This window comes from Falco punctatus (assembly GCF_963210335.1).
Source record: "Falco punctatus genome assembly, chromosome: 2".
Taxonomy (NCBI): Eukaryota; Metazoa; Chordata; class Aves; order Falconiformes; family Falconidae; genus Falco; species Falco punctatus.
This window is the reverse complement of record NC_137581.1, coordinates 28,805,210-28,827,174: the sequence shown is the minus strand read 5'-3', so window position 1 is coordinate 28,827,174 and position 21,965 is coordinate 28,805,210. Positions and strand designations below refer to the sequence as shown.

At 46.5% G+C, this 21,965-nt stretch overlaps 1 protein-coding gene across 2 annotated transcripts in view; it reads left to right on the top strand.

Moving 5' to 3' along the window:
* Window positions 1-3,851: 3,851 nt before the first annotated feature.
* The window catches only part of LHFPL6 (LHFPL tetraspan subfamily member 6), a 163,425-nt gene continuing 145,311 nt past the window's right edge, over window positions 3,852-21,965 (top strand). The window contains exons 1-2 of one of the 2 annotated variants that reach the window (XM_080377109.1): window positions 3,852-4,212; window positions 6,654-7,209. In XM_080377109.1, coding sequence (XP_080233235.1) covers window positions 6,825-7,209 — 385 coding nt within the window. In that variant the 5' untranslated portion in view covers window positions 3,852-4,212; window positions 6,654-6,824. Of the gene's footprint in view, window positions 4,213-4,264; window positions 4,396-6,653; window positions 7,210-21,965 lie in introns of those variants that run through there. The other variant, XM_080377110.1, reaches the window with a different exon arrangement.

The window sequence follows — 21,965 nt, the reverse complement described above, 5'->3', positions numbered from 1 at the left end:
AAACATGCAATGTGTTTGACTTGGAAGAGACACCTTATGGATGTATTAGGATCTAGTGACTTGAATTTTTTTCTTACTTGAATTTGTTTTCTTACCTTCCTCTGAGAAATTTGCAGGTGTTAGACTCGGGCTTCTCTTTTTCTGCCTGTTTAGTTGGTTGTTTTTTTCCAGCTGCTGCAGATTTGACATCATTTCAGGCAAATATATTAATTATCGGATGATTTCCTTAACAGTACTTGTCTGTTTGGTTTTCAGTGACTGTATTTGAATAATTGGGTTGACTTTCTGTTGCTCCCTGTACGTAGCCTCAAGTCTATTGTTGTGCCAACACCTTTTTCATTTAAAATCGAGTACAGACATGACCTGAAGATCCAGTTTTGTAAGATGCTCGGAACCATGTCGGTGTGATCACTCTCCTGTGGACCACACAAGAGAAAACCAGATGGTGGCCTGCAAGATAAAAATATCTTGTTTCTTTTTCTTGTCAAAGGCTGAAGAATGAGATGGAGGTTCAGTAGCTGCTTCATTTTCCTCGGGGTTTGGGAACATACATATTCCTCTATGGCATTTTATATGACAGTGGATTGTCTTACAGGATATGCTGTAATGAAAGTCTGTGACCAAGCCTATGATGTGTATATTAGTCGGGTCGGGATTGATTTAGGTACAGTGACAGTGTTTTCTCTCTTTATTCTGCTGTGCTGATTAGCTCCATCGAGTCTGTAGGGCCCCAGCTGTAACAGCAGCTTAGTCAATGGATCGGAAAGAAAAGAAATGGTAAAATCTATAGGTATATTTTCCTGTCTCCCTGCTAGGGTGGTTTTCTGACAGAGTATTCATGGGTGTTTGATCCAGTCTGATTTCCAGTGGTTCCAACAGTGTGGAATTCATGGCTCAGGTTCCCTCACCTGTCTCTGAAGCCTTCTCAAAAGTGGATTCTCTTAAATTTCAAAACACCAGAACCAATTTTAAAACCAGCTGCTATTTCAGTATAGACAAGACCCTGGAGACCAGGACTTTTGTTATGGCTCTTCTCTGAGGAGGTCTCTCTGCTTTTGTGGTTACAAGAGAGACTGCAGATCCTGAAGCACCAAGTAATAACTCCTTTTTTCTTTCAGACAGGTTAGATGTGATTTGAAATATTTAGGCTAACTTTCCCAGTAAAAATACTTGTATGCACGCTGTTCCCTGAGAGGGGCAGCAAAAGTTGATACAGTTGAAGCATGCCGAGCTATAAACATTAGGAAAAAAATGGAATAAGAATTTGGATGTTTACTTAGACATACAATGTGTTTAATTTTTTTCTAAGCAAAACAAACCTCCTTTTCTCTCACAAAATGGACTGTGAAATAAAGCTTATTTCCCTACAAGTGACTAAGTCATGCAGCCAGCCTGTGGGGGCATTCAGAGACAGTTGGCAAGATAAGATGCTTCAGGAGAGATGCAGAATTCAGCATACAGTTTCCTTGAGGGAATGCAGAATGGCAGCAGCTCAGGGAGTGAATGTAAAGGCCATATAAGGGAAGTAAATGAACTGCTGTAGAGATACCATTAGCAAAGCAAACACTGACTTGGGGACCTTGGCATATACCATAGAAGAGATAAATTGCATGAAAAAATCCATACTTGTTTGCTTCTCCCTAGGTTTACAAAGCCAGTTTTAACTGAGAAACTGTTTACATGTGTGAAACAGAAGTTTTTCCACAGTCATTTTATTGCCAAGCAATTTCTACCCATGCCTAATCCCACCGCATGCCTAATTTAGACACATTTATCACAGTTTCATTACAACTGAGGCCCTTGGCTAAGGAAAGAAAGTCAGACTGGGTCTTTAAACAATTGCAGATTTAGTAACAGTACTCAGTTCTTGTTTTTACACCAAGAGTGCAGTTCAAACGTCACAACGTTAGCTTAGTGGTTAGTTAGTAGTTAGCTTAGTATCCCTGTCATTTCAGGTATTGATAAAATGAACAGCAGGAGGTAAAACACCTGACTGAGCCAAGTAAAGGCATGAGAACAGTAAATGAAGAGCCTACACTCATCAAGAAGTGCATAGCTCCTTGCAGAAGTGGAGACCTCAGAGCTGGTGCACTCTCCAGAGTGGAGGCTTGGCACCAGGCAGAAGGCTGATTTGAGGGGAGGGTGCGAGAATGGTATGCTGCAGAGCAGGCTCCAGCTCTCAGCCTTGGGAAAGTCACAGCAGCTCAGCTCCCCTTCTGTCAGCCACCCCATGGGCACATCCACATCCATGTTTTGGTGTGGATCAGGGGCATGCTTTTGGAGTGAATCTCCAGATCATCCTCATTTACCACATTCTGGTTTACCCAGCAGTGGTGAGTGCACAAAGTGGATGCAGATGGCACCGAAGCAGAAGACAGGCGCCAGGAGTGCATCTGACGTGTCCTGAGTGCTGACGGGGCCCTCAGTCCATAGACCCAAATGCAAAAATGCAAAAATGGATTGCATTTGAAAAAAAAAAAAAAAAACAAACATGGGAAAGCGTGACCATCATTCAGGTCCTCAGCACCAACTGGTTGGATCAGATCGATCCGCATGACTTGCTAATATAGATGTATACTAGGTGGTTGTAGCCTAGAGGTAGTTGGGGGGCACGGCTGTGTTGAGGGGTGTGTCTTCCTTGTGAAGCACATTATTGCATACATTTTAGCACCCAGCTTGTATTTAACCTACTTTGATTTGAAGCACTTTTCCTTAAAGAATACACTTGAAATGTTAGGATGGAAAACTCGATCTTGCTAGATACTTTCCAATCCATTTTTTTATCCCTTGAGAAAATACACATTTTCGGTACTGTTCCGATTTTAAGACTTGGCATTATGGGGAAAACATGAAAAGGCTTATTTAAAAAAAAAAACACACCACCAATAAAGTGGCTTTGTAATTTAATTCTGAACATGACTGTTGTTACTATTAAATGGTGTAAACACAGACTGAGTGCAATAAACCTCACTTCCATTTAGCATTAATAATATTAATGATCAGTACTTAAATCTCATGTCATGTTCCAGGACTGTAAAAGAAACATTACCAAAGAGGTTTTGCATGTCTGGTGCTGACATAATTTAAACCTGGCATAAAATTGTCTTCTGTCTGAAGGAATTTATTCAAGCTGTAGGGCAGAGAGGAAAAAGCAGAATAGGAAATCTGTCTTTCTCCCAGAGGCTCTGTGTGCACCATCCCTCCTCAGCCCCAGAAAGCAACCCCTCCCCAGAACTTTCCCACTGAAGACACCCTGGGAAAGGACCGGAGCTCACGCCTCTACGCTTGACCTAACCCAGGCGGGATGAGCTGCTTGGTACTCTGGTCACATTTGCTCTCGCTGTAGACCAGCTCCCGAACTGTTGCGATCAAAATGCTGGATCAGCAGCTCGCATGCAGGCACACACACACGCGCACACATACACACACACTCCTATCCCTCGCACACCATCGGGAGGTAGCCCATATTTTCCCCATGTAAGGGTTCCGGCCTTCTCCCTTCCCTTCTAACGCGCCTTCCCCGCCGGCTTTTTCCTCCTTTCCTCCCCTCCGTCCCCGGCTCCACCGCCCCCCGCTCCCCGGCGGCAGCCGCGGCGGGCAGAGCGGAGCCCGGCGGCACCGCAGCGCTCCCCGCCGCCCCCGGCCACACCGCTCCGGCCCCCGGGAACCGAGACCCACCGCCCCAGCCGCCGTCGGGCTCGGGGAGCCAGCACCCACCGCCCCAGCTCCAGGAGGGCTCTGGGAATCGGGACCCAGCCCCCGCTGGGAGCCGGGACATCCACCCCCCCAGGAGGGCTCGGGGAGGCACCGCCGCGCCCCCCCCCCCCCGCTCCCCCCCACCGGCGCCGCCGCCGCCGCCCGGCCCCTCGCCCCTGGCCCCGTCCGCGGCCCCGCAACTGCGCCGTCCGCGGCGGGTCCCGCCCGGGGAGGCGGCGGCGGGGGAAGGGGGAGGAGAGGCGGCGGAGTGCGCTGCCTCCCGAGTAATCAAACAGGGGGAGAGAGGAACGTGCGGAGGAAGGGAGGGAAGGACGGGCCGGGCTGGGGAGGGTCCCGGTCCCGGTCCCGCCCGCCTCGGAGCGCTCGCGTCGCCTCCGCGCCGGGACCGCGGGGAGAGTCGCTTGGGGCGGCCGCCACCCGCCAGCCCCGCGCCCCGGCTCAGCGCCCATGTGCTCCCGGCAGCCGCGGCGGGCAGCCCCCGCGCCCGGCCTGTCAGTAAGTAGCCCTTCGCCTCCCCGGCACCTTGACCGGCCCCATCCCGGCACCCCCGGACCCCCTGTCCTCCCGCCTCTTCCCGGGCCCCCGCCCTCCCGCACTCCCTGGGCTGCTGCATCCCCTGCCCTGCCGGACCTCCGGCGCCCCCTTCCTCTCCCGGACCCCTGCCCTGCCGCGATCCCGGTACGCTGCATCCCCTGCACGACTCCGTATCCCCGAGCCGTCAGAGCGTCCTTCCCCTGCCCGACCCCTACCCACCCTGCACGGCCACATCCACTGCACCCCCCGACCCCTCTCCCCTCTCGGATCCCCATCCCCGGTCCGACACCCTGCCCGGCCGCCTCCCTCGCCCGTTCCACCGGACCCTCTCGACTCCCTTCCCCTGCCTGATCCCCAGCCCTCCCATACCTTTGCCTTCCCGCATCCTACCCCTCCCGGGCCCCCGTCCTTCCCGGATCTCCCTGCCACCTTGGACCGCTCTCCCTTTCCGCCCCCCACTGTTTTCCCTGCTCTCCGTCCTCGCTGCCCCCGGGTCCCCTGCCCTCCCGGCATCTCTGCCTTTCCAGCCCTTCCCCGGCCGCCCACCCTTTTCTCTCCAGGACCCCCTCCCCTCCCAGCCTGCCCCTCCAGGACCCCCTCCCCTCCCAGCCTGGCCCTCCCGGAGCCCCTGCATCCCAGCCCGCCCCTCCCGGTCCCCCCCCCACCCCCCGGCCCCGCGGGCGCGGCGCCCCGCACCTTTCCCTCGCATCACCCCGGCGAGTTTTGGTTCCCGGCCGCCGCCTTCCCTCGGGGGAAGCCGGATCTCTCCGCCGCCCCCTCCTACCCCCGGAGGGGGGGGAGCGGGGTTTCGAGGCCGGAGGGGCGAGTCCGCCTCCTCGGAGAGAAGCCCCGGCTGTGGGCTGGCAGCCCCCGGGGAGGCAAAGCAGCTGCCCCACCGGAGCCGGCATGTTTGCAGGGTCCTGCCCCTGGAAGCTTCCATGTTGTCCCCTATTTCCAGCCGTACCTCCTCCCCCGATTCAGGGAAAGATCTTCCCCAAGTGACCCACTTTGCCTTAGACAGTTGGTGCCACGCCAAGACAAGGGCAGATTCTTCTCCAGAAGATGCCTCTGGAGGGACGGAGGCACCCTGTGCCCATCTGCCAAGTTTTTATTCCCAGGGGTTTGGTGTTTTGCAGGTTGAAAGGCATTTATTTGTGCAGCTAGGCTACAAGTAGATAGGTGTATACTTCTTGAGTAGCAGCATAGGCCTTTTTTTAACATTATAGAAGAGTTTTCTTAGCATTTTAAAAGTAAACAAAACTTTCTTGTGGTGCACATGCTTAATTTCACTTACAGGCTCTTTCTCTGCATTCCCTCCTTGTGCTGAAAGAGTATTCATTTTATTGCTTGTACGTGAATTGAATTCACTGATTGGCATCTGATCATGTTTAGAAAAAAAATGCCCCTGTAAATAGCTATCGGAATTAGTTTGGCAGCAACTGTGAGAAATGATCATAAATTTACAAAGGCAGTTGGAGTAGTGATCCAGCCAGGATTTAACCAGAAATACACCCCCAGTCTCAGGGAAGCAGTGTGTAGGTTTCTATGACAGTCAAATGCACTTGGTCACACTGGTTGTGAGCTTAGAGGCTGGGAGCTGTCGGAGAAGGATGCAGTGTGATTAAGCCTCCTGGGTTTGAGCTGGAAAGAGGCAAAGAAGACAAGGAACTGGGCTGAGTGCAAGCAGGAATATTATGAGACACCCCTGTGTTTTAATCATGTGCTGCTTGAGATTGTGTGGGAGTGAATCCAAAAGATGTGGCAATACCTTCACCTAGCAGGTGCCCATCTGGATTTGGGGCTCCTGGTACTTTTGGACATCAGGTGATAAAAGGCTCCTTTTGCACAGGGATGCCAACAACTTAAAGGAGTGCTGGAAAAAAATGTCAGCTCATAACACTTCTCTCGGGGGTGTTAATGAGGTTTACTTCTGCCACAAGGGTCTGGTCTTGAATAGGCTTTGGCACTGCAAGTGGTTTTGCGCTGAAGCTGTGGGGCCATGTATAATGTGAAGTACCTTCCCCAGGCATTGCAGGAGGAAGGCCTGACTAGCTAAGGGTAAATGAGACCTCACCTTTTTTTCTCTGTCGGTACGGGAAAGATTAAGATGTACGGTAGAGAAAAGTGATTAGGCAAGTACATGGGGAGCCCCTGAAGGTGGCTGCAGAGCATTCCTGGCTGTGCCGGCCGGGCTGCCTCCCACCACCGCCCCCGGCAGCTGGTATCGCTGACAGCGATTCTAGTGGCTGCTTGCAAGGATGGAACAGAAAAGTTAGATGTCTTAATGAAAAGTCCTGTAGGAAGGGAAAACACTCTGGCAGACAAAACATTTTTTTCTAGTGTCAGTATTACTGAACTTGTATTTTTCTCCCTTTTTTTTTGTGTATTGCTATTTAATTAAGGACCTTTGACTTCATGATGGGAGGAAACATCCACCCGGCTGTTAGCATCCAAGCTTCTCCCAGCGCAGGGATTTGTCAAGGCTGAGAGACTCCGAATTATACATAAACCTCTGAAACACACAGCTGCTTTTCTGTCTCTCCATCGCGAGGGGCCTTGGAGCAGATACAAAAATGGCATCCAGCCTCACCTGTGCCGGCATCGTCTGGGCCTTCCTCTCCTTCCTCTGCGCTGCCACCTCCTGCGTGGGCTTCTTCATGCCCTACTGGCTCTTGGGGTCTCAGCTGGAGAAGTCGGTTTCCTTCGGCACTTTCCGGAGGTGTTCCTACCCGGTGCGGGACGAGAGCCGCCAGACGACTGTGATGGTGGAGCAGTGTGGCCGCTACGCCTCCTTCCAGGCCATCCCGAGCGCTGAGTGGAGGATCTGCACGGTGGTGACGGGCCTTGGCTGTGGGCTGCTTCTCTTGGTGGCCCTGACGGCACTCATGGGCTGCTGCGTGTCTGAGCTCATCTCCAGGACCGTGGGAAGGGTGGCAGGAGGCATCCAGTTCCTGGGGGGTAAGTGCTTATCCGGGGAGGGGATGGGGGTGTCCAGGCTAATGGTTTACATGTGTGGAGATTCTTCTGGTGCTTTGAGATGAGGAGGGGGTGAATCAAACTTCCTGCTAGTGAAGGAGACACACTGGGGTCCCTTGATGGCTGAACTGGTTGTCTGAATGGCTGAACATGGCCCAGAGCTACAGCTGCCTGTGGTCACTTTCTGGTGCTTAAGTACCTGTCTGGTCATTGTGCAACTTTTGAGAGTTGTGTGGCGAGTTGACTTCTGTGGTCCAGCATCTTTGCAGCAGTTTTGTGGGGCTGTAGTTTCCAGCAGAGATCGCTGGGATGGAGGTACCTGGAGAAGCATGGAGGCTGCAGAGCCTCGTGGAGCATCATGATTTCGCAGAGGAGAGGCTGTTATGTGGGAACAACACATAACACTCTCTTCTTTCTCCTTCCTACCCCCATCACTGGCAGAGCTCCCTCCACCTCTGCTCTCTGTGGCTGCGTGGATCTGGTAAAAAGTCTGTGGCCCAGGTTTGAAGTGGGGATTGTTTGTTCCTGGTGGAGGTAGCCCAGCATCTGCCAGGAGGCCCCACTGGGCTGTCTGACCCCATGCTACCTGCTGATGCTGCCGCACGTTTGTTGAGTTCATGGGCTAGACAGTGTGTGGGAGAATTACCTCCATTCTTTTTTTAGCTGGTAATTGTATGGAGTATTTGTAACTGTGGAGTATTTGAAGGGTATGAGACAATAAACAGGATCCTCAAGTGTGTTTTTTATAGGGCAGTTTTCCCAGTAAGTCATCACTCTCTTGTCATCAGTGACATGTGGCTCAGTGGCACTCGCTTTCGCCTGGTGCAAGCTCTCCCCCACCCTCATGCACTCACTCTCACAAGGGGGTGTGTTTTCCCGAGCTTTGGGTGCTGGGGCAGCACAGGCACCAGTGTTTCAGGTGCCCTGCAGCATCTGGTCCCAGCCAGGCACCCCAGCTCATGCCCCAGAGTAGTAGTAGCAGTAGCGGGACTCTTGCCTTTCTCCCCTCCGAACAGAAACCTGTCCCCGCAAGGGCAGTCCAGCTACATGCTGAGTCTGCAGCCCTAAGGAAGCACAAGACAAAAACCCCACTACTGTCCAGTGCAGGGTGGACGGCCGAGGGAAGAAGGAAAGGGCCCTGTGGCAAGCTTCCACGATGGTGATGCCAGCGTAGCTCCCCCTTGGCCACAGGGCGCCCTACCTCCAACTCTTTGAGTAGTTTCTGTACTTTAGAGCAAGCTGACCCTGTCACTTCACCCTTCCCTCAGCTTTGCAATGCACAGGCATTCCTGTGTTTAATCTGGCTGACAATTTGAAAGTGCAGCAGCTGCTGGAGAGTTAACTGCTGGGAGCTGCTGCTTCTTGAAGCCTGCTCCATAGTACAATGCCGGCTGGGCAGCCAGGCGGTGGAGGGGATTTTCGGTTTGGTGACACTCTGCGAGCTGGCTCGGTCTGGCTATTTTCACTTAGAGTCATCACGGGCTTGTGCTTTAACCACCCCCCTCTTTCCAACTGCTGGCTTGGCTCATCTGGTTTCAATTTGTGTTTGGCCCCTTTCTTGCAGCCGTGCTCCCCTGCCTGCCTACGAAGCGGGGCCGGCCGTGCCTGTGTCTGCTTACAGCCGCTCCAGCAAATACAGCGTCTCCAGTAGTGGGTGGGCAACTGGAGCCCCGCTCCCCCATGACTGGGGTGGGCTGAAGGTGTGTATCCTTCTCGGAGGTAGGATGATAGCTCCTCTGCAAGGAGGGGAGAGTTCTCTCCAGACCATACCATGGCTACCTCTGGAGCTTGTCCCAGCTGACCAGGAAGCACCCCATCCCACCTGGAAGGGTGTGAGCAGGTAGTGCTTGTCCTTGGTAGATGACAATTCAAAGAAAGGTGAACCTGTGATATGTAACAAGAACTGCCAACAACTTTGCTTACAGTTCAGAAATTAGTTACACAGCATGTCTAATTTTCCCCTCTACTGGCTTTTATGGTTGTCTCTCATTTCACTCAGCACTGCTGGAAGTGTGTAAGAAATGAAGGAACTGAGAACCCGTCATTTCTTAACCTGCTTAAAACCCAACATTGGAGACATGAGGGAGAGGCCAGGTTGTGAAAGCCAATAATTGGGATGAGCTGAAGGGTCATATTAGGGTAAAGATCGGATCCTTACATCCTTAATCAGATCCTTAGCTGCTATAAATCAGTACAGCTTCATTGTTTAAATGACATGACTACATTTATTCAAATGTCTAACTTAGGCACTATAATTATTAGGTTGTTTTATGTCAAGATAGCCACGAGCTGTTCGCCTTCTTTGCTAACCGGCAATGTCAGCTCTTTGTTCCCTGTACTACAGTGGCAGGTTTAGTTATATACCGCAATGTGTGCTTTGAATGCGGCTCAGTGGCAGTACAGTGATTGTCATTTTAATTGGCCTCCACTTGGAGATAGATCTAACCAAATGAAACCCTCACAAATATTTCTTTTTTTTGATTGGGAAAAAAAACCCACCCTCCTATCTTTATGTGAAGAAAAAGCCTGAGGAAATAAGCAGCCCGCTGAGTGATGCTATTAATTCATCCTCAGTGTTAGGGCAAGGAGATGGCTAGGTGGTTTCACTTTCTGTTTCTTTTCATTTGAGTCGCCTGCACTGACGCCCTGTTGTGGTTCCTGCTCAGGTGGCAGAGGATGAGTGTTGGAATTATTTCTCTTGAACTTAGAAACCAGCATAAAGACATACTTTGTATAGCTAGTTTATGGCTTTAGTGGTGTTCCATTAACTTACGAGTCCAAGCAATTTTTTCAACGTGACTTAAAAACACAGACTTGATGAGGAGCTAAGCCAATTGACAACAGAGTATTACGGGAGGCCCAAGGGTGGGTGAGGAATACAAGCCCCTGAAGCTGTGGTGAGCCAAAGCACTAAGGTTGCTAAAACTAACTTACTCCAACATTAGAAGCATTTTTAGTGCTGTGAAGAGGTGGCAGAGAGGTTTGCTTACCAGAGGTGGTAAGCAGCCTGATCCTTTTCTAGCAGTGCGAAGGAGGAGTAACTAACTCCAAGTAGGTCAGTGGAATAACACCTGTATATAAAAGTCGTGCAGCTTGCACTAGCTCAACGGTGCCAAGATTTTACAGCTGGGATTTCCCCAAGTTGTATGTGGCAACTAATGGGAGTGAATTATTCATAAGTGCTTATACCATAAATCTGCTCTTCTCATAAAATTTGAATGGCAGAACCTGCAAGAAACTGCAGATCCATGCAGAGTCAGAAGGGCTCTTTAGATATTGGTTGATCTTATGTACTCAGGCTGTGTTTGCTATTTTGGATGATCCTGGCTACAGAGCATACATGTATTTTAAGATGATGCTGGGATGATACATGCTGAGTTTCTGTTCTTAGTAGGAAGATTGCATCATAGACTTTTCTTCCCATTTGTGATTATGGGAACTGCTTCCTTTCCCATGCATGATCACATGGCAGCTCTGTAGCCGTTACAGTAATTGCTTATGTGAAAAACAATACTATTTTTAGATTTTTCAAAGCCATTTTGGTGGTGGGTGACAAGAAGTAGCCAGTGCTCCAAGGCCAGCACTTTCTGCAGTGGTTGTCAGCGGTCTGCAGTCCATGACCGGCAGACTGCTGTTCTGGTGTTTCAGAACATGCTTCACAGTCATTTCTGTTGGATTGCTTTGAAGAACTGACAACTGAGGTGAAAGTTATGCTGTCTGTAACCTCTTGAGGGCACAGTTATGTAGATGGATACAGTCTTTACTGATAACAGTAAGTGCAGTGTTTCCAGCTGGTTTCCTTTGAATGTTTGGAAGACTGAGGCTTATATAATGTAGCTAGAACAGATTGCAAGGATGTATCTTTGACCATAACTATTGAGGGTATGATAGCAGGAAGCGAAGTTTAACAAATCTATGGAAAATTGGAATCTGTAATTATTGATCTTCTTTTCACTGTGCGGTAGCAAGTCAATTCCACTTAAATGGGGAGCCTAGAAATTTGCAGGTAGGTAGCTGAGATATGAAATACTAATCTGGTGAATAGTTTTACTCTCTGAATGCAGAGCAATGATTTTAAGAACATAGCAATAATTTTAGGAACATAATGAACTTAAAGGTTAGCTAGTTTTATGAGAGGCAGTGGATCAAAAGACATGAGTATTGCAAGGATGCAATTTAAAGAGCGTTATGCTGGCAAGGTGAAGCTTTTCCTATGAATGGTCAGCACGCAGGAATTACAGATGAAATCTGCACTAGCTCAGAACTCCCTTTGGTTGTAAAGAACAGCTAAGCCAAGCTCAGAGGGGTATGAGTCCAAGGGAACAAAGCATGAAAACAACCTACTGACTTAGACACTTTTCTGAACCTGACACTGTGGCATGTTAGAAATGAGCAATCTGTACTTAAGTTGATAGTACAAGCCATGTGGTCTGTACTATTATCTTAAGTACTGGTTGCTCATTGATTGTACTCAAGTAAAGCAGAAGGTTTGCTACTCCCTTCAGTAAATAAGAAAAGTTTTCAGCAACGCCTTCTCTTCCTCTCCTCATTGCTCTATCTTACTTCTCTTGTGTCTCACAGAAGTGCTGAAATTCCTGAAACTATGGTCCTTGAATTGCTGGTTAGGAAGTCTAGGGACCTCTTGAAGTGGGGGGTGATGAAAGGAGCATTTGGTTATTCAGGAAAAAGGGGACACAGAACCTAACAACTTCTGATTTTGTCTCAAAAAAAAAAAAAAAAAAGTGGCATTCTGGAAAAAGGTCTCAGCACAACATGAAATTGCTGGAGAATCCTTCTCCAAGTGTCCTATGCCAATAGTGGCCATAATAGTTTCCATCACCCATAGGGTGCTCAGGGCAAGTGTTTGCTGGGTGCAGGCAGAATAATAAGGATTACTCCATCAAGATCAGGAGAGCACTGAGTATGGGTTGATGGCTCTGTGTTGTCTGTGTTGAAATCTTAGAGAAAGCCTTTGATATTTTGGGCTGGAGATTTTAAAGAGACAGATCCAAAGGAGATCTGCAAGTTGTTAATATATTAATGGCTCGATCTGACTTTGCAGGTGAGATGATCAAGGTCTAAAATGTATATAGAGTCACTGAACTTAAGACATGTTTCAGAAAATGTGGCTGACAGTCAAAGACAACCTGTGGGTCAAGGAGAACGAAGGCAGTCTCAGTTCTGAGACTTGCTAAGAAAAAGTCATTAGGGGCTTTGGTGAGGGTAGTTTCAGTTGACTACAGGGACTAGAAACTCCTGGGGAAGGTTTGTGTAGAGCTGGAGGAAAAGAACCGCAGGCAGTGACCAGTAACCATTATTTTGTCTGACAGCTGAAGTAAGACTCTCTGCTTTCTGCCTGGAAGACTTAAGGTCAGGATCATTTTCTGCCTGTAGGGAGAAAATATAACTGAGAAGAGCATTGCTGGGACAGGGAAGATCTGAGACGGTCGAGAGACTTCCTGGAAGGAAATGGCTACCCCAGACTCTTTTGCACTTCTCCCAAACCTATCTCATCCATTTCCCCCATCTGTACATATTCTTCCTGCCTCTTCCTGAAATTTGTACCTGCAAAAAGCCCAGGTATAAAACCATGCGAAAATGGCCTTTTAGTTTTTTCATCCTCTTTAGCCTAAAAATACTTCTCAAAAGGCTAACTTTTTGGGAGAGGCTAGGGAAGGGCATCTGCTTCTGTCCAACACCAAGCCCTCTTCTTCACCTGCAAGTTAGCTGCTCAGGGCTGTTTTGCCACATCTTCCTCTCTGTTTCCTCTTGTCAGATGCAAAGCTTCAGTGACTTTGCTGTGCTCATGTAGACTTGTGACAGGGCAATCCTCATCCCAGGCAAAGACAAGCTGCAGGCTGGGTAGTAATCCAGTGTCAAGACACTGCAAGAGGGGCATATGAAAGGAACAGATGCCTCACCAGGATGCACAGAAGAGCAAACGAGGAAGACAGCACTGTTAAATGTTGCTAGTGAGTGGTTGCATGTCATGGCATAGGCTCATAGATTCAGCAGTAATAAGGTCAGCAGAAAACACTTTGCCTATTTAGTCTGAGGGCTGCTGTGGCATGGGATGTAGGATAGCCTTCGTATCATTTTGGCTTGAAAAAGAGTATATCTCTGAGAAAAAAAACTTCTAGTCTGAATTTAATTAACTTTGAGAAAAGCAGAATCTTCATAAGTTGTTTCAGTGGTGAATTACCCTGACTATTCTGCCAGATCATTAATGCAAATATTAAAAATGTAGCACCAAGAATATATCATTGAAAAACTGCGTTTTCTTGAGGAACTTTTTTAAGATCCAACCGTTAGATTGCTTTTAATCTATTTCAGATGTGCTATGTTGTATTTTCTTTACCAGAACAACCTGTATAGAAGCTGCTTCATAGCTGCTATATTTCACACCAGTTACATCTCCTGTTTTCTATAGGCATTCATCAAAAGATTAAGTGCAGAGTATAGTTTTGCATCTTCATCGCTTTTTGGCTTGACTTTGACTTTCTAAACTGCAACCTGTGGCTGCTAGTGCCTGTTGTCAGTATCTGTTTCCCAGCACCACAAGGTACCTTCACATACTGTGGTACAGCACAGAGTCAAATTGTTTGATTTAGGTTTGGAGTCCAGAGGAGTAAGGCAGAGTTATTGTTCGGGAAGATGTTCAGAACAAGGGAATTTAGACAGTGATGCTATCTTAATGGATTTTGTAGCATATGTTTTATTGAAGATTAGCTCTCTCTCTCTCTCTCTGTGCTGTATTCAGACAGGAGTTAAAATATAAGACAAATTCAGGAGTGAAGCTGAACTGATATATGTCCTCTGTCGCTCTCAGTGTATAAATGACATAAATTCCAAGTCTTAATCAGAAGTAGCCTGTATTGCTTGAATCTTTCCTTTGTGCATGGTCTGCTGAGTGTGACTGGAGGGGAATCGAAGTTAGCAGGTACTTACCTGAAATAGGTAAAGAAAAGGTGCAGACTTAGATTCTGTATATTCTTAAGAGACAATCCTGTTTCCCGTGGTTGCCTTCACCTTGCTCACAGAAGTTCCCACTGTAGTCTTGCTAAAGGCTGCTGCCCTCACAGACCGAACAGCACAGTTTCTTGTGTGATTGTTCCCTAAGGAGTCCCGCTGAAGGAGACCTGAGTTAGCAAAGATTTGCTGTTTAAGCTAATGCCAACCATTTTAACGAAGCAAGTTAGGAAGGAAGAATCAGTAATAAATATTACTGATCATGAAATGCATGAGTAGGCCGTCCCTGCCAGCAAGGCTGTGAGCAGTACAGAGCAAGCAGGGTGTTGTAATGCTGTTGGAACAGTGGAGATGCAACTTGGAAGAAGACAAAAGATGTGGAGAGTAGTTTTCATACTTGGTTGTCTCTGTTTTTTACTTTGTGTTCCCAACCTCTTCAGATAGCTTGGCTCTTTAGGTTTAGTAAGATTCCAAAATCTTACTAAAAAAGCATCAGGACCCGTATGGGCTGCAAATTTTTGTGTGTCCTTTGAAGTTAGTGACACTCGGTACAAATGACATCAGTATTTCTATCCTAGAGGTAAGATTATTTGATTGCGACATTAGGCTAAAATGGGTGTGGTTCCAAGGCTAAGTTTCTTCTTGAAGAGTTACCCCAGTGAGTTAGCTTGTTTATATTGAATTGTGCTTCGAAACACACATTCATATTTGGGTTTTTGGGTTTTTTTTAATTATATTTACTTCTAATATAAATTCTGGCTAAACACAGGAAAAAAACCCAGAGAGCATGAAGAGTTTCAGCCTGGAGCAAATTCTGCAAGTTAGATTTTAGGTGCTTTGGAAGCACATTTGAAATGAAAATGCTGATGTATTAGAAAAAATAAAAGAAGCTGCTAAAATATTGGGAAGAATCTCTTCTCTTTGTTTTCCTATTGATGTTGAATAGAAAAGTGATGTTTTGAATACTGCTGCAGCTGTGTTGGGTTTAAGCAGAATTTTGCATTAAGAACAGAATTTTTGATCTGAAGAAGTCCCGGAGTGCCCTTTTATTTATCTGTAGAATGAAGTTCCGACTTTTGCTTCCCCCCCCCCCGCCCCCCCCCCCCCTTTTATTAGAAAGGAACAATGATGCTCAGCTCCTCCGTGATGCTTTTGATTTCAAAAAGCTTTGCTTGCATAACCTAATGAAACTTCTGAAAACGTGAGGCAGGGGAGCAAATAATCTATTTTGCTGGTGTAGAGTCAAAGTAAATTCAGAGTTGCTTCACCTCAGATCCTTTGCATTTGTGTTGATTAGAGCAGAATCTGGGTTGGGATTATCAATTTTGCTTCTGCATTGAAAGATATGGCTTGTGTTGCTTCCTGAGCTCCATGAGATATTTGAATATTGCCTTCATTTAGGCATCAAAATGTTTCAGTATTTTCCAGTGTGGATGAGGTCATATGTCCTACAGACAGTACAGGATTGTTCCCAATGGTGTATTTTCCAGGATTTTGTCCAGTCTGGTGTTATATGTCTGTGTAATATGTTTTTTTTCCTCTCATTTCTCTCAGGAAACTCAGCTTACTAGGCATTCCACTTGGAATTTTTTCACTGTATTCAAACTGCATTTTCCTTTCCTTGCTTACATCCTTTTACTTCTCCAATACACGGTTTTACCTTCTAAGCTCTTTGACTATGGCTTTATAAAGTTAAAAGTTTAGTTTAGTATAAACTGAAAAAGTAAGTCAGTTTTCAAGCTCTATCATAATTTCAGTGAAGTCAGGTGTAGAACTTGAGGGCAACCAGTTTTGTTTCCATGCGGTGAGCAGTTAGGAAGGAGCACTGTGTAATTAAGAAACACGGGATGTATTTGTGCAACCAAAACCCCACCCGCAGCTGCATGCCTTGCGTAGACATCATGTTGGCTGGCTCCCTGCTCAAGGATTTCCTTTGGCTCCATGGAATACCTTTGTTGACTTCAGCGATGTTAAGTGTTTTACATTGCCCGAGTGCAAGGTCCTAAGTGACGTTCAGGTCATGTGGAGATGGTGGAGATGGCCGTAAGTCACAAAGGACTGAGGAGGACATCCTCTCCTTGGTCTTAGGTTTACTCTGCCACCACAAGACATCACAGGTCAGAGGGGCAATACTGCATTTGACAGATCCCTTCTAGTAGCTGTGTTGGGTCAATGCACCCTGACAGTGCTGGTGGTAAGGCTGATTCACTTGACTTGATTAGATCTCATTTGCATTGTTTGTTCCACTGCCAGTTCCCTGATGTCACAGGTACACCTGAGAACAGAGACTTTTCATCCCCCCAGACTGGCTTTTCCTTAGAGCCTGACCTGCTGAAATCAACAGCAATATTCTTCTGTGGGACCCGGGGGAGGGCAGGGTCTGGAGCTCAGTGCCATTGTTACTCATTGCAGCTAGTGGGATTTGGAGGACATTGCCGCTGTGTAGCAGTGCAGAGTCCTTCACGGGATGCCAGCTCCTACCTAATTCCCCAGTATGGAATATTAATTGCAGCGGGACTAACGCCTTAGAACAAAACTCTTTGTTGGGAGGGTTGCTGTACCATAAGCTGAGTCCATGTTTTCCTGCATAAGCCTGATAAACCCCAGTCTTTCATGAGGACTGACCATTTTGAATTGATTTGCAGGTACAATTCTTTACTGGGCTAACAGACTTTTAAGCTTGGCGGTAGTTTGTAGGAATGTAAAGAAAACGTTAATGAAAGAAAGCATAAAAAATGACCTATTTGAAATTATGATTATTTTTATCTTGTAGCATGATCCGAAAGGGTCCAGAGAGAATGAAGCAGAAAATGAAGAGTTCTGATAAACGCTGTATCATTTCTGTAGTAATGTAAAGATTGGACCCTTTCCTTTGCATTCTGACAGTTCAGTTGTTTTGCATTGTCTCCCGATAAAGATACCTTTATAATATAAAGTGGTATTGTTGATTTGAGAAGAATGGTTTTCTAATAAATGTGAAGGGATGTGGAGTTTGCCCCTTGCATCGAGGAGAAAGGATTTGAGATAAAGCCATGAATGATCGATCTGGAATAACAAAAGCTGCTTCTGAAATACAGCAAGCACCCTTGAAAGGATATGAAACCTGCTAACATAGTGGAGTGTAAGAAATAGCCTTACAGCTGCGATGAGTGCGCTGCCTGACTTCCTCACCAGTTCAGGCTTTTGACTGAATCTGCAACTAGCTGAAAACCTATTTCTGAATACTTTTTTAATATTTTTTTTTTTTTAAAATGAGAATGAATTTGATATTCAGAGCATCACAAGCAGTTCAAGTCAAACACAATACAGCTGAATGCCAGTTACCGGGAAGGGTTGCCAGGACGTACTAAAAAGTGCTTAGCTTTGGGAATCTATAGAAACCGGGGTAGTGTGAAGTTGATGGACCTTTGTGAGTGTCTGTGTGAAAGGAAGCTTCTTTGTACTTAGTGTCAAACTTTGCTGTGACCCAGCCCAGGTGCTGCTGCATGGGTACAAGCTTTAAATGCTGTTTGGAGATTAGGACATCTGCCTGGTAAATTTGTACAAACATCCTCAGCTGTACTGTGTTACTTCTGTTACAGTGGTTGTGATGTAGGAAATTCTAGAAATCCATCGTGCTGGGGGAAGAAACAGCGCTAGCTGCTACTCGGAAGAAGTTCCAGCTGAAACCAAGTCAGACCAGGAAACTGAGGGAGTTTACTGCATTTTTAATATGATAAGAGCTGAACCTGACTAATTTCTTGTGCACTTTGTAGAGGAGTAAGAGGAGACCTCTAAATGTAGGCTTAGTAACAGATAACAAATGTATTACTTTTATGGGCAGAGTTCCCTTTTCAGAGAACCTGCATCCCTCTAAAAGCTCTTTTACTTCAACTGGATCCTCAGAAAGGTATGAGCAGAGGTGGGAGCAGTCAGAGACCAGGGTTACAGCAGGCAAAGCCGGCCAAGGAGGGCAGGGTGCTGTGCTGGGGGGGGGGAGCAGGCCGAGGGAGACGGGGGTGGCTGCCAGGGGAGAGGAGCTTCACCCCCTTGTAAAGCTCCATTTGCTGTGCCTCTGGTGCTGCTGACTTGCAGAGGGTCTTTCAGGTGTTCTGTGAGTTACATGCAGGAAAATAGAAAACTTAAGACTTCTCTTCTGTAGCATGTTTTAGATTTGAAGGAATTCTGTTAGTTTCCAAGTCCTTTTACCAGCACAGCAGTAAAAACATGACAAACTGCACTAAATACTGGGGTAAAGCTCTTTACAGCCAAGACAAACCCCCAAACCATTACAGGCATATTCTGCCAAGAACCTGCAAGAGGTTGTTATAAAAGACAGGGCATTTTTACGAGAACTCATTTTGTAAGAAACCCAATGGCTGGCTTTGGAGGGCTTTGTTCAGTAGTGGAAATGTCTCCAACTAGAAGCTTGCTCTCTGGAAAGTGTTCCAGGGTCACTGGCAGTCCAGTGAGAGCAGAATCTGGCCAGGCTGCTGGTTTGAGCAGGGTGTGATGATGAAACCCATCAGTGAGGCAAAGGTGCAGATCCGGAGCCTCTCTGTGTGGCCTGGGGCCAAGCCAAATACTGGTGTGCCCTTCTCATCTGTCCCCCAAACTACTTGTAACTCCCCAAGCCACTGAACTAATGAATGTAGCTGAAGCTGTTTCTGACAGAGATAGGCTGCACAGCTTTTTTGTCCCTTGCCCTCAACTGGAGTTTGAGGGATTACTCCCATAAATGAATGCAAGCACAGTTCTGTTTGTGAGATCAGGCTTTTCTTAACACTGTTTCAAAATAATCCTATTATAATAATTAAGGAGTAGAATGGTTTCTTAACAGGCTGCAGCGGAGTGATGCTTTGGAAACCGTTCCCCTTGTGAGCACTGAGCTATCTGTTAAACAGAGTCCTTCTTTTCCTGCGTTAGTGTTATCTTCTATTTCCTATTCTTCATTGACTCCAGCTCATTCCCCAGGCTGTGGAAGGGAACACCATGGCTGAAGACTGTTTATGCTGAGCTATTCACAACTCTGTTTAGTTTGTTCCTCTTTTCCATAACAATTTGCAGTAAAAACTGTGTCAGGAAAGAGCTTGGTGACCTGAGAGGGCTGGGACAGGCCTTACACTGGAGATGGCAAATTCCATTTCAGGCCACTAAGCCGGAGATCCGGTGCTAAGAACACAGGAAGCTGGGAGGATAAATACTGTAACTTTTCATCTCATGCATAAGAATTGCAGTCTGTTTTTATCTCATGATAGAGAAAAGTCATTCTGCTTATCTCATCTAACATAGTGGCTAGTCTGATTACAAGCTTCCCTGCTTGGCACCTTTTTAAATTCAATTTGGCTGCCTGTGCCCTTGGCACACAGTGGGTTTCATTAAATTTCACAGCAGTTAGTTTTCATTCCCTCTGTGACACCTTTTTATCAACATTTGACTCTAGTGTAATTTCAAGCAATTGTGCTTTTTTTGAGAAGTGCTTGTACCATAATAATTTGGCAGAGTAGTTTGGGGAAGACGATTCAGACACTGTTGCAAATCTGTGTAGAAAACTAATATATGTGAAGCCAGGTCAGCTTGCAAGTTTTTCACATATGATAAGAAAAAGGAGCTGCTTCCCTTCCTTCTCTGGAGTTATCACTGACGACTGTCAAAAATGCAGTTAAAGTGCTTGCTGTAAAAGGCAAATTTTATTTCCTTCAGGCTAACCACAGCTTTATTTTAAATGCAGAGCTAGTGGACTGCTGCTGGATTGACAATCTGCGTTTGTGAGACAAGCCTTCTGCAACATGGGCTGCTTAGCAAGTCTGTGTGAGTTTTCTTTTCAAAAACAGATGAAGAAGCTGGTTTGTTAGGAAAATGTGTGTATATGAGTGCAGGAATATGGTTGTTTTCTTTTTAGTATCGGATACTCAGCGCCTGATAGGTGGGTGGGGTGAGGGAACGTGAGCACCCCAGCACGGACCTGACATCTCTTGTTGACATCACTGCTACCCCCCTCCCCAGTGCTGAGCAGCATTTTCTCAAGTCTGTGTCTAAGGCAGATGCTGGGCAGATTTATAGAAGTATAAGTAGTTTGGTGTAAGTGTAAGTGGTTTTGAGGTGCACTCTAAAAGGTCTTTATTTGCAGAGTGGCAGCCCTTCTGAAGTGCTGGCCCTTTTTCAGTCTGCCAAACTGAACATCCAATAATAATGTGTTATGGTTCCTCAGTAAAATTTTTAAAAGTACCTAATTAAAAATTAATTCAGAGTGAAGCTTAAGAGTTCTTAAAAGTGAGCTCTGTGTTCAGGGGTAAGAGAGTGTCAGGCCTGGGCCTCACTGCAAGCCAAGGGCAGCCAAGCTTGGGGGACCATAAATCATTTTCAGAATGAGATTTCTGATTGATGAAACTTTTCCTTGTGCCCTTTAGAAGGTATTGGTTGAAGTCCTTTAATTTTAACTAATGGAGCATCTTGCTTTCCTTTGCCCTAAGGTCTCCATAGTTCCTTTGTAGACAAAATGTTTCAAAATTAACAAGAGTCTGCACTTCCTAAAACACCTCAGGTTTTCCTCTAAACACCTCAGGAAAGCTGGGGGTTATGGGCAGCTCCCTACCTCCTTGACAGGAGGGACCTTTGTGCTCTGTATCTCCTGCTGGAGGAAGACCTGCTGAGGATTTTCCTCAAGAAGCCCCTCTTTCTTGAAGGCTTCCTGTGGGAATGTTTGCTGGGATGGGGCTGGTCAGCCCTATGCATACACATACCAACATCTTTTTGGTGGGTAGGCTGACTGTAGTTTACATGTCGGGCACTGGCTTGCGTTTACTGGGAAGGAGGAGGCTTAGCTGTGCCAAGGAAGCAAGACTGTCTGCTAGCAGTGTCCCAAACATCCCTCGTGTCTCGGGAGGGCAGTGGCTGCTGTGAGCGCTGGTGCTCCAGGTGCCACTTCCAGACAGCGAGCCAGGTACGCAGCCCGTGCAAATTGGCACGGTGCTGCTGAAATCTGCCTTAGCTTGGATCTGGCTGGAAAAGGTGGCCTCACCCTTTCTTCTGGGGATAGAAAACATCTTTCCAGAGCACAGTTTCAGTGCACGGACCTCTGGCTACAGACTGAAATCTTGCTTGTTTTTTCCAGGTTGGCTGAGTACATTGGTTTATGGATGAAGGCATAACTAATAGTTTCTGTTAGTTTCTGTGAGCTTTTTTTTCCTACTAAGCTGAACATAAGAATACAGAATATTCTTTGTCGTAGTATGAAGGCATGGAGTTCAGGATCTTCACTCGGTATTTGCAGCACCAAATGCTCCATTTTAAGTAGGAGACTTAATGTAGCATACTGTTCAGCGATAAAATGGCTCTGGGGAAAGTTTCTTCCTCTTTCACATAATGTTTGGTTTATAACCTGAAGTCTGGAGATTCCTATACATTTTATACCTAGTGTAATGGTAAAGGTTTAAACTGAAAAATCATATTGTGATTGTGATCTAATTATGCAGATATCTGATAGACAGGGTTATTTTAGACATCAATATTTACAGAAACATTTTACCAATGTGGCCAGTGGCAGATCTGAAAGAGTAAATGATCGAAAGATTATTTGAGAATCCATGTAAATGTAAACCCTAGAAGAGGTATATTTTCATATTTTGTATCTTAGAAGACAGTAATACAAGACTACGTCCTTTTTTTCCCCGAGATGATATATTTCATTATCAATACTGATGAATACCAGACTTGGTGGGCCTTCAGCTAGAAAGAAACAAGACTGATAATGCCATGTGGATCCTGACAGGCGTCTCTGAGTATTTATG